General features: G+C 40.0%; 1 protein-coding gene across 2 annotated transcripts in view; it reads left to right on the top strand.

The window, feature by feature from the left end:
• NECAB1 (N-terminal EF-hand calcium binding protein 1) overlaps nt 1–13,503 on the top strand; it is a 267,113-nt gene that overhangs the window by 238,135 nt on the left and 15,475 nt on the right. For both annotated transcript variants that reach the window (XM_067711804.1, XM_067711803.1), the window contains one exon: nt 13,068–13,180. In XM_067711804.1, coding sequence (XP_067567905.1) covers nt 13,068–13,180 — 113 coding nt within the window. The remainder of the gene's footprint in view (nt 1–13,067; nt 13,181–13,503) is intronic.

Below are 13,503 nucleotides of genomic sequence, written 5' to 3'. Positions count from 1 at the left end.
GTTAGGTCTGATGGGTTGTTGCCTTACTCCTTCATGTGCTGTGTGTTTCTCTGTCTTCTAATTTTGCTTAACTTACTGTGTTTGGGGTCTCCTTTTTGCAGGTTGCAGGTTCATAGTTCCCATTGTTTTTGTTGTCTGTCCCCAGTGGCTAAGGTTGTTTCAGCGGGTTGTGTAGGCTTCCTGGTGGAGGGGACTAGTGCCTGTGTTCTGGCGGATGAGGCTGGATCTTGTCTTTCTGGTGGGCAGGTTCATACCTGGTGGTGTGTTTTGGGGTGTCTGTGGCCTTATTATGATTTTAGGCAGCCTCTGTGCAAATGGATGTGGTTTTGTTCCTGTCTTGCTAGTTGTTTGGTCTATGTTGTCCAGCACTGTAGCTTGCTGGTCATTGAGTGGAGCTGGGTCTTGGCACTGAGATGGAGATCTCTTCTGGGAGATTTTCACTGTTTGATATTACGTGGAGCTGGGAGGTCTCTTGTGGAGCAGTGTCCTGAACTTGGCTCTCCCACCTCAGTGGCACAGCCCTGATGCCTGGCTGGAGCACCAAGAGCCTTTTCTCCACATGGATCAGAATAAAAGTGAGGAAAGAAAGAAAGAAAGAAAGAAAGAAAGAAAGAAAGAAAGAAAGAAAGAAAGAAAGAAAGAAAGAAAGAAAGAAAGAAAGAAAGAAAGAAAGAAAGAAAGAAAGAAAGAAAGAAAGAAAGAAAGAAAGAAAGAAAGAAAGAAAGGAAGGGAAAGAGGGAAAGAAAGAAAGAAAGAAAGAAAGGAAGAAAGAAAGAAAGAGAGAGGGAGAGAGAGAGAGAGAGAGAAAGGAAGGAAGGAAGGAAGGAAGGAAGGAAGGAAGGAAGGAAGGAAGAAAGGAAGGAAGGAAGAAAGAAAAAGAAAGGAAGGAAGGAAGGAAGGAAGGAAGGAAGGAAGAAGAAAGAACAAGATAAAAAAATATAAAACTATTAAAATAAAAAATAATTATTAAGACAAAAAAAATTTAATTAAAAAAAAAGGGACAGACAGAACCCTAGGACAAATGGTAAAAACAAAGCTATACAGACAAAATCACACACAGAAGCATACACATACACACTCACAAAAAGAGAAAAAGGGAAAAATATATATATATCATTGCTCCCAAGGTCCACCTCCTCAATTTGGGATGATTCATTGTCTATTCAGGTATTCCACAGATGCAGGGTACATCCAGTTCCTTGTGGAGATTTAATCCACTGCTCCTGAGGCTGCTGGGAGAGATTTCCCTTTCTTTTCTGTGTTCGCACAGCTCCTGGGGTTCAGCTTTGGATTTGGACCCGCCTCTGCATGTAGGTCACCTGAGGGCGTCTGTTCTTCACTCAGACAGTACAGGGTTAAAGTAGCAGCTGATTCGGGGCCTCTGGCCTGCTCAGGCTGTGGGGGAGGGAGGGGTACGGATGCAGGGCAAGCTGCAGTGGCAGAAACCAGCATGACATTGCACCAGCCTGAGGCGCACCATGCATACTACCAGGGAAGTTGTCCCTGGATCATGGGACCCTGGCAGTGGCAGGCTGCACAGGCTCCCAGGAGGGGAGGTGTGGATAGTGACCTGTGCTTCCACACAGGCTTCTTGGTGGCTGCAGCAGCAGGCTTAGCATCTCATGCCCATCTCTGGTGTCCGTGGTGATAGCCGCGGCTTGTGCCCGTCTCTGGAGCTCATTTAAGCATCTTTCTTAATCCCCTTTCCTCGTGCACCAGGAAATAAAGAGGCAAGAAAACGTCTCTTGCTTCTTCGGTACCTCTAGACTTTTTCCCAGACTCCCTCCCAGCTAGCTGTGGCGCACTAGCACCCTTCAGGCTGTGTTCACCCAGCAAACACCAGGCCTCTCCCTGGGATCCGACCGAATCCCAAGCCTCAGCTCCCAGTCCCCAACCGTCCCGGTGGGTGAGCAGACAAGCCTCTCATGCTGGTGAGTGCAGGTCTGCACCGATCCTCTGAGTGGGAATCTCTCCACTCTGCCCTCCACACCCCTGTTGCTGCACTTTCCACCATGGCTCTGAAGTTTCCCCCCTCTGCCACCCACAGTCTCCACCCACGAAAGGGCTTTCTAGTGGGTGGAAAACTTTCCTCCTTCACAGCTCCCTCCCACTGGTGCAGGTCCCCTCCCTCTTCTGTTGTCTTTTTTTTTCTTTTGCCCTACCCAGGTACGTGGGCAGTTTCTTGGCTTTTAGGAGGTCTGAGGTTTTCTGCCAGCGTTCAGTAGGTGTTCTGTAGGAGTTGTTCCACATGTAGATGTATTTCTGTTGTATCTGTGGGGAGGAAGGTAATCTCTGTGTCTTACTCTTCTGCCATCTTGAAGCTCTCTCTATTATTACTACTTTTAAATTTTGTTATTTTAATAACCTTATTTGTTTTGTTATCTTAATTTTTTTCTCTCTCTATTTTTCCTGCGTTTTCTTCTGAGCTGTGTGGCTAACAGTGTCCTGATGATCTGGCCTGATTTCAGGCCTGAGTTTCTGAGCGGGGAGAGTTGAGTTCAGGACATGGGACCACCAGAGACCTCCTGGCCCCATGTGATATCAATCAGTGAGAGCTCTCCCAGAGATCTCCATCTCAACACTAAGCCCCAGCTCCACCCAACCACCAGCAAGCCCCAGTACTGGACTCCTAATGCCAAACAACTAGCAAGATAGGAAAACAACCCCACCCATTCACAGAGAGGTATCCTAAAATCATACTAAGTTCACAGACACCCAAAACACAACAGCAGACATGGTCCTTCCACCAGAAAGACAAGATCCAGCCCCACCCACCAGAACACAGGCACCAGTGCCCTCCACCAGGAACTCTACACAAACCACTGAATCAACCTTTCCCACTGGGTCAGACACCAAAAACAGCTGAAACTACAAACCTGCAGGCTTTGAAAAGGAGACCCCCAAACACAGTAAGTTAAACAAAATGGGAAGACAGAGAAATATGCATCAGATGAAGAAGCAAGGTAAAAACCCACCAGACCAAATAAATGAGGAGGAAATAGTCAGTCTACCTGAAAAAGAATTCAGAGTAAGTATAGAGAAGAAGATCCAAAATCTTGGAAATAGAATGGAGAAAATACAAGAAACTTTTAACAAGGCCTAGAAGAACTAAAGAGCAAACAAACAATGATGAACAACAAAGTAAATGAAATTTAAAATTCTCTAGAAGGAATCAATAGCAGAATAAATAGGCAGAAGAACAGATAATGACCTGGAGGATAAAATAGTGGAAATAAATACTGCAGAGCAGAATATAGGAAAAAGAATGAAAAGAATTGCGGACAGTCTCAGAGACGTCTGGGACAACATTAAATGCACCAATATTCAAATTATAGGGTTCCCAGAGAAGAAGAGAAAAAGAAAGGGACTGAGAAAATATTTGAATAAATTATAGTTAACAACTTCCCTAACATGGGAGATGAAATAGTCAATCAATTCCAGGAAACGCAGAGAGTCCCCTATGGGATAAATTCATGGAGAAACATGCCAAGACACATCTTAATTAAACTATCAAAAATTAAATTCAAAGAAAAAATGTAAAAGCAGCAAGGGAAAAGCAACAAATAACATAAAAGGGAATCCCCATAAGGTTAACGGCTGATCTTTCAGCAAAAACTCTGCAAGCCAGAAGAGGGTGGAAGGACATATTTAAAATGATGAAAGGGAAAAATCTACAACCAAGATTACTGTACCAGCAAGGATGTCATTCACATTCAACAGAGAAATTAAAACCTTTACAGACAAGCAAAAGTTAAGAGAATTCAGCACCACCAAACCAGCTTTTCAACAAATGCTAAAGGAACTTCTCTAGACAGGAAACACAAGAGAAGGAAAAGACCTACAGAAACAAACCCAAAACAATTAAGAAATTGGTAATAGGAACATACATATAGATAATTACCTTAAATGTAAATGGATTAAATGCTCCAGCCGAAAGACATAGACTGGCTGAATGGATACAAAAACAAGACCTATATATATGCTGTCTACAAGAGACCCACTTCAAACCTAGTGGTTCATACAAACTGAAAGTGAGGAGATGGAAAAAGGTATTCCATGCAATGGAAATCAAAAGAAATCTGGAGTAGCAATTCTCATATCAGACAAAACAGACTTTAAAATAAAGACCATTACAGGAGACAAAGGACACTTCATAATATCAAGGGATCATTCCAAGCAGAAGATACAATAATTGTAAATATTTATGCACCCAACATAGGAGCGCCTCAATACATAAGGCTAATGCTAACAGCCATAAAAGGGGAAATCGACAGTAACACAATCATAGTAGGAGACTTTAACACCCCACTTTCACCAATGCAAAGACCATCCAAAATGAAAATAAATAAGGAAACACAAGCTTTAAATGAAACATTAAAAACGATGGAGTTAATTGATATTTATAGGACATTCCATCCAAAAACAACATAATACACTTTTTTCTCAGTAGCTCATGGATCATTCTTTAGGACAGATCATATCTTGGGTCACAAATCAAGCCTTGGTAAATTTAAGAAAACTGAAATCGTATCAAGTACCTTTTCTGACCACAACGCTATGAGACTAGATATCAATTATAGGGAAAAAAAACTGTAAAAAGTATGAAAACATGGAGGTTAAACAATATGCTACTAAATAACCAAGAGATCTCTGAAGAAATCAGAAAGGAAATCAAAAAACATCTAGAAACAAATCACAATGGAAACACAATGACCCAAAACCTATCGGATGCAACAAGAGGGAAGTTTATAGCAATACAATCCTACCTCAAGAAACAAGAAAAATCTCAAATAAAAAACATAACCTTACACCTAAAGCAATTAGAGAAAGAAGCACACACACACAAAAAAAAAACCCCAAAGTTATCAGAAGGAAAGTAATCATAAAATCAGATCAGAAATAAATGAAAAAGAAATGAAGAAAACAATAGCAAAGATCAATAAAACTAAAATCTGGTTCTTTGAGAAGAAAAACTAAATTGATAAACCATTAGCCAGGCTCATTAAGAAAAAAAAGAGAGAAGAATAAAATTAACAGAATTAGAAATGAAAAAGGAGAAGTAACAACTGACACTGCAGAAATACAAAGGATCATGAGAGATTACTACAGGCGACTATATGGCAATAAAATGGACAACCTGGAAGAAATAGACAAATTCTTAGAAAAGCACAACCTTCCGTGACTGAACCAGGAAGAATTAGAAAATATAAACAGACCAATCACAAGCACTGAAATTGAAACTGTGATTAAAAAATCTTCCAACAAACAAAAGCCCAGGACCAGATGGCTTCACAGGCGAATTCTATCAAACATTTAGAGAAGAGCTAACACTGATCCTTCACAAACTCTTCCAAAATATAGCAAAGGGAGGAACACTCCCAAACTCATTCTATGAGGCCACCATCACCCTGATACCAAAACCAGACAAAGATATCATACAAGACAAACTACAGGTCAATATCACTGATGAAAATAGATGCAAAAATCCTCAACAAAATACTAGTAAACAGAATCCAACAGCACACTAAAAGATCATACACCCTGATCAAGTGGGATTTATCCCAGGAATGCAGGGATTCTTCAATATACACAAATCTATCAATGTGATACACCATATTAACAAATTTAAGAATAAAAACAATATGATAATCTCAATAAATGCAGAAAAACTATCAACAAATTCAACACTGATTTATGATAAAAACCCTCCATAAAGTGGGCATAGAGGGAACTTAACATAATGAAGGCCATATATGACAAACCCACAGCCAACATCATTCTCAATGGTGAAAAACTGAAACCATTTCCACTAAGATCAGGAACAAGCCAAGGTAGCCCACTCTCATAGCTATTATGCAACATAGTTTTGGAAGTTTTAGTCACAGCAATCAGAGACAAAAAGAAATAAAAGGAATCCAAATTGGAAAAGAAGAAGTAAAACTGTTACTGCAGATGACATGATACTATACATAGAGAATCCCAAAGATGCTAGCAGAAAGCTACTAGAGCTAAACAATGAATTTGGTAAAGTAGCAGGATACAAAATTAATGCACAGAAATCTCTTGCTTTCCTATACACTAATGATGAAAAATCTGAAAGAGAAATTAAGGAAAGACTCCCATTTACCATTGCAACAAAAAGAACAAAATACCTAGGAATAAACCTACCTGAGGAGGCAGAAGACCTGTATGCAGAAAACTTACAGTTTATAGACACTGATGAAAGAAATTAAAGATGATACAAACAGATGGAGAGATATACCATGTTCTTGGATTGGAAGAATCAACATTGTGAAAGTGACTATACTACCCAAAGCAGTCTACAGATTCAGTGCAATCCCTATCAAAATACCAATGGCATTTTTCAAAGAACTAGAAAAAAAATTTCACAATTTGTATGGAAACACAAAAGACCCCAAGTACCCAAAGCAATCTTGAGAAAAAGAAACAGAGCTGGAGGAATCAGGCTCCCTGACTTCAGACTATACTGCAAATCTCCAGTAATCAAGACAGTATGGTAGTGGCACAAAAACAGAAATATAGATCAATGGAACATGATAGAAAGCCCAAAGATAAACTCATGCAATATGGTCACCTTATCTTTGATAAAGGAGGCAAGAATATACAATGGAGAAAGATAGCCTCTTCAATAAGTGGCGCTGGGAAAACTGGAGAGCTACATGTTAAAGAATACAATTAGAACACTTCCTAACACCAGACACAAAAATAAACTCAAAATGGATTAAAGACCTAAATGTAAGACCAGACACTATAAAACTCTTAGAGGAGAACATCAGCAGAACACTCTGTGACATAAATCACAGCAACATCCTTTTTGACCCACCTCCTAGAGAAATGGAAATAAAAACAAAAATAAACAAATGGGACCTAATGAAACTTAAAAGCCCAGCAAAGGAAACCATAAACAAGATGAAAAGACAACCCTCAGAATGGGAGAAGATATTTGCAAATGAAAAAACTGACAAAGGATTAATCTCCAAATATACAATCAGTTCCTGCTGCTCAGTATCAAAAAAACAAATAATCCAATTCAAAAATGGGCAGAAGACCTAAATAGACATTTCTCCAAAGAAGACATACTGATTGCCAACAAACAAATGAAAGGATGCTCAACATCACTAATCATTAGGGAATCCAAATCAAAACTACAGTGAGGGGTCTTCCCTGGTGGTGCAGTGGTTGAGTTCGCCTGCCGAAGCAGGGGACACGGGTTCATGCCCCGGTCTGGGAAGATCCCACATTCCGTGGAGTGGCTAGGCCCGTGAGCCATGGCCGCTAAGCCTGCGCGTCCGGAGCCTGTGCACCGCAACGGGAGAGGCCATAACAGTGAGAGGCCCACGTACTGCAAAAAAAAAAAAAAAAAAAACACCACAGTGAAGTATCACCCAACACTGGTCAGAATGGCCATCATAAAACATCTACAAACAATAAATCCTGCAGAGGGTGTGGAGAAAAGGGAACCCTCTCTCACTGTTGGTGGGGTAATGTAAATTGATACAGCCACTATGGAATACAGTATGGAGGTTCCTTCAAAAACTAAAAGTAGAACTACCATATGACCCAGCAATCCCACTACTGGGCATATACCCTGAGAAAACCATAATTCAAAGAGAGTCATGTATCAGAATGTTCACTGCAGGACTATTTGCAATAACCAGGACATGGAAGCAACCTAAGTGTTCATTGACAGATGTGGCACATATATACAATGGCATATTACTCAGCCATAAAAAGAAACGAAATTGAGTTATTAGTACTGAGGTGGACGGACCTAGAGTCTGTCATACAGAGTGAAGTAAGTCAGAAAGAGAAAAAAAATATGCTAACACATATATATGGAATCTGAAAAAAAAAAAAAAAAGTTCTGATGAACCCAGGGGCAGGACTTGAATAAAGATGTAGACATAGAGGGTGGACTTGAGGACATGGTGAAGGGGAATGGGAAGCTGGAACGAAGTGAGAGAGTAGCATTGACATATATACACTACCAAATGTAAAATAGATAGCTAGAGGGAAGCAGCTGCATTGCATAGGGAGATCAGCACATTGCTTTGTGACCACCTAGAGAGGTGGGATAGGGATGGTGGGAGTGAGACGCAAGAGGGAAGTGTTATGGGGATATAAGGTTATGTATAGCTGATTCGCTCTTTTATACAGCAGAAACTAACACAACATTGTGAAGCAATTATACTCCAGTAAAGATGTTAACAAAAAAGTCAATATAATTTTAAACAAAGTTTTATCACTTTCTGATGCTTTTCAAAAACTGTTAACTTTTCTTGAGCACATTATTTTTGTATATATACACTAGAATCCCTTTTCATACAATAGGAGTTTACAAATCTAATATCTTTTTTTTCCTTCTGTATCCTCATTAAACCTATGAATAATATTTTGTGAGTAAATTAATTCTGCCATGCACTTTAATGTGTTTTGTGGACTATTGCCAACTAATATGTCTGAGACTTTCAAAACATAGTCTTGCTTTGCAGTAGCTGTTAAGAGACTCCAACAAGAACACACAAGGAAGGCTCTGATGTTTCTGAAGAATGCTTGGAACACAGTTGTAAATGTAGTAAATAGAGACAGAATAACATAAAACAAATTGGTTGTGTTTAAAACATTTCTTTGTCTCCAGTTATTTAAAAAGCTGATATTTCTTGAAATAAAAAGATCCAAGAAATCAGAGGTACACTCAACTGTAATGTAACGTCACTGGCAAATACTATTCAGTAAACCTGGATTAACCTTTCATAATTAGCACTTCTCAGCCCAAGAAATCCCTAATATTCCACCCTAATTCCATTGTAACAAAATCCCTCTAAGGTAAGTCATAAAAGCAACACTAACCCCTTCTAAAGCAGAGAAACAAAAATGTAGCACTATTTTCTACCGTGAAAGAAAGTTCTGGGCTGGCCATTTACATTATAGGATCTCAGATTTCAGTAAGGATTAAAGGCTGTATATTTTAAACAAGAGACATATAGAAATATCATGAAGATATTAGGACCCCTTCCCTACTTCTCCCATACTCCATATACCACATCTTAACCTAGCCAGCATAGAAAAATATAAGGATTTTCTTTGGACCTCAGAAAGTCTACCTTAAATTACCCAAGATTCAAAAAGCTCCACTTGTCACAGTAGTCATAAAATGCAGGCAGATTATCTGGGCCCCTTTATAAGTTTATTTCTTTGTGTACATATCTGAGGAAAAGTGGGGAAAGAAGTGCCTTGTTTGGATTGCAAAGTAAATTTAATTTTTCCAAATCATATTCACATCCATGTATATATAAGTAAATGAACCATTTAGCTATTGCTATATAGCAAACCACCCAAAAGTGAATGGCTTAAACCACAGTTCTGCATGTAGGCAATTTAGGGCGAGATCATCTTGGTGGTCTCAGCTGGCTCCCTTTTGGCGTCTGTAATCAGCTGCATGCCAGCTTTACTGATCTTAGCTGGGCTTTCTCATATGTCTAGGTCCTCAGCTAGGATGAATCCACTGACTCAGCTTTGTTCTATGTGGTTTTAATCCTCCAGCATAGGGGTTGGCAAAACTACAGCTCACTGCCTGTCTTTATATATAAGGTTTCACTGGAATAGAGCCATACCCATTTGTTTATTTATTGCCTATGTTTGCTTTCACAATAAAACAGGGGAGTTGAGTAGTTGTGACAGGAACCATATGGCCTTCAAAGGCTAAAACCTTTACTATCTGGCCCTTTACATAAAATGTTTGCTTGGGGCTTCCCTGGTGGCACAGTGGTTGAGAGTCCGCCTGCCGATGCAGGGGACACGGGTTCGTGCCCCGTTCCGGAAGGATCCCACATGCCGCGGAGCCGCTGAGCCTGCGCATCCGGAGCCTGTGCTCCGCAACGGGAGAGGCCACAACAGTGAGAGGCCCACGTACCGCAAAAAAAAAAAAAAAGTTTGCTGACCCCTGCTCTAGCAGGGCTCATTTACATGGCAATGTCAGGGATCCAAGCAAAAGAGTGGAAACTCACAAGGTCTCTTGGGGCCTAAATTTGAAACCACCACAGCGTCACTTCTGCCATGTTCTGTTGGCCAAAGCAAGTTAGAAGTCCAGCCCAGATCCAAGAAAAGGGGAAATAGAATCCATGTCTAGATGGAGAAGTAAAAAGTCACATTTCAAAGGGCATGGGTTCAGGGAGCAGTGAAGGACTCTGGTCATATTTACAACCTGCCTCACTAGATCACATAACAATTGCCTTCAGACTAAAAGAATTGTGATGGAATAGGTGGATATATTTATAATATTTCATCAGGAAAGCCCATAAGAATCATGTGAGTCACTGTTCATCAAATACCTGACCTGTAGATTTTTGTCAAAAGGATGTATCCATAATTATTTTGGTAGAGATTATCTTTAGCACAAAGTGAGAGAGTGGCATGGACATATATACACTACCAAACGTAAAATAGATAGCTAGTGGGAAGCAGCCACATAGCACATGGAGATCAGCTCGGTGCTTTGTGACCACCTAGAGGGGTGGGATAGGGAGGGTGGGAGGGAGGGAGACGTAAGAGGGAAGAGATATGGGAACATATGTATAACTGATTCACTTTGTTATAAAGCAGAAACTAACACACCACTGTAAAGCAATTATACTCCAATAAAGATGTTACAGAAAACAAAAACAAACAAACAAAAAAAAACCTAGGCCCTGGGAGAGTCAGATAGGAGGCTGATTGTTCATTATACAACCTTAGGAGATAGTTATTGACTTTGATTCCTGATCCTGAAGGGAAATAAGATAAAGCTCAATTAAAATTACTGAACTCATTTAGGTGACTAGGTTATGAAAACAAATAGACCCAAGATGTAGGATGATTCCAATGCAATAAAAGTTTTCCTAGTAAATAGTCCACACAATGATTCAGGGACACAGACTTCTCTCACCTATGGGCCTGCCAGTCCTAAGGCTGGTCTTCATCTTACTAGCAGAAAAGAAAAAGAGAAGGTGGAGGAGGCTCACATCTTTCCTGAAAGTCTTGGCTCAAAAGTAGTACACAGCACTTCTGCTCATATTCTGTTGGTGAGAACTCATCAGTTGGCTACACCTAACTGCAAGGGATAATGGAATTTGTAAGTCTAACTCTATATCTAGAAAGAAGAAAGAAATGGATTTTGATGAACAGTTTGGAGTCTGTGCCATAGTCTACCTTCTGGTCATCAGATGTTCATTTGCATCTTTCTTTTCACATTTATAGAACACATTACCTTCACAAGGGAGACCGCCCAAAGTCTCCTCCAGTTACTGCTTCTAGCTCAAATCCAGGATCCCTGGATGATGTTTAGTCTTATCTGTAAGGTCAGGATGTAGCCCTTTAAGGTCTGAAATGCCCAACCCCTGCACACACACAGATAAAATATACAATGATAAAACTAGGCCAGGATAAATGCCATAAAACTGCCGCTCAGAAAACAGATGAATAGGAAATACACAACATTCACAGGTTAGTTGCAACGATGAGTTCATGCTGGGAAGGTATTTTAATGAAGGAAGTTCCACTATTAGACACCAGATCTCCATTCTGAGAGGAACCCTGTTTTCTGTTCTTCTTTAAGAGTTTCTTCTTGGTCCATTACCATCCATGACCACACCTGAGTCAGCCCATTGTGGAACATTACCTTTCTTGGGGGTTATGCAGTATTCACAGCGTGCTTCCAGCTCATATGAGTTTGGGGGCCCAAATATTATTTTAAGCCTTAAATAGTCAAAGGATTTTAACACAAGGATCAAAATTTATTTGGCAATACAGTTGGTCAAAATTTTAGTAGAATTCTGATCAATTTACATACAATAAGTTTCATGGGCCATACCTAAAATTACTTCTTAGACACAGTGTTCAAGACTTGTTTATTTCTTTGCTAAAACCTATGAAGACAAGAATTCTATCTTAATCCATCACTGTATACTAGAATCCAGCATTTACTAATTCCCTGTAGGAACACAAAGTAGGAACATTTGTTCAATATAAAACGTGCCTAACATAATACCTACAATATAATTAGTGTTCATCCAATGGTAGCTGTTAACATTAAGAGAGAAGCTCATTGGAATTGGAGATAGCAAACCAGGGGCTTAATTCTAGCTCTACTTCTACATAGCTGGGTAAGATCATGCAAGTTAGTTTCCTCATATTCTAAATCTTTCTCACATTATTGTTGTTGCTTTGCACGTTTATAATTCACCTCCAATCCTTGTTTTTTTTGCACTTTTATGATTCACTACCAACAATTGATGAGGAAAGGACTAATCTTGAGATCAAAATACCATGAGAAGCCCATAGGCATAGCTTTAGGAAAGTATTCAAACTACAGGTGCTATAAGGGTAATAGGATTTGTTACAAGAATCAGTTGTCATCCAACCCAGCATGATCCATTAAACACAGGCTTCATCTAATGCCATGAGATTTGAGTGGGGCCTATTATAGGTGGTTAATTGTTTGAGAACCCTGTGATGGTTTATGTAGCTTTGGAAATGCGTCAGTGAACACATATTTTTTGAAATTTGGTTGTTTGTAATGAAATTCATAATATGTCTAATATCACAAAATAGCCAAGGAGAAGCTGGAGCTGTGCACTGTGTACAATAAAACTTCTCTTTAAAATTTGGTAAGTGACTTTAGGTCAGTGATTCCAACCCTGGCTGCACATTAAAGTCATTTGGAGGGGTTTTTATGAATACCAGTGCGTGAACCTCACTCCAGAGATTCTGATATAAATGTAATTTTAAAACCTCCCCAGTGATTCTGATGGAGAACCACTGCTTTTAAAAGGGAAATATGTCATCATGAAGGACACCTTTTTTAGTGCCTGTTACTAGAGGCAAGAAAATATCCTGCCTATGCTACAGCTTTTATACAGTGTTATTACTTGGACTAGTCATGGGCTTTTTAGTCATTTTTAGATGAAAAATTGTTTGTTTTGTGAGGAGGGATGGGATGAGCAGTAGGGGGTTGGCTTAGGGAGGCTCCATGATAGTCAACAAAGTAACACTTGCCCCTTCCTCTGCAGCACATCATGCTTGTGCAGCGTCAGATGTCTGTGAGAGAAGAGGACTTGGAAGAATTCCAACTCGCTCTGAAACACTATGTGGAGAGCGCTTCCTCCCAAAGTGGTTGCTTGCGGTAAGTGCTCCTGTGCATGTGTCTTAGATGAAGGTGGGGTCTGGAGGACTGGTATTTGAGAATCTTCATCTAAAGTTATGCTGGTCATTCTAGCCCTCGGGGTGATACATTTTGCAGAGTTAAACAGGCTGTTTTCTCTTTTATCCTTGGACTCTGTGTGGATTTGAGCATTAGGAGCACCAAGGGAAGTCAAATAGACTGAAATTCCTCCTTTTGCATCCAGGCAGACTCACACTCTGATTTAAATCATCTCTGGTATATGAGGCCTCAACTCTAGTGCATCTAGCTCTGATTGCTACCTTGAGAGTGCGCCCTATGGCCTA

The sequence above is a fragment of the Pseudorca crassidens genome, chromosome 17, assembly GCF_039906515.1.
Source record: "Pseudorca crassidens isolate mPseCra1 chromosome 17, mPseCra1.hap1, whole genome shotgun sequence".
NCBI classification, from domain to species: Eukaryota; Metazoa; Chordata; class Mammalia; order Artiodactyla; family Delphinidae; genus Pseudorca; species Pseudorca crassidens.
Note: the sequence above shows the minus strand (reverse complement) of the source record. Positions and strands in the feature narration are given on the sequence as shown.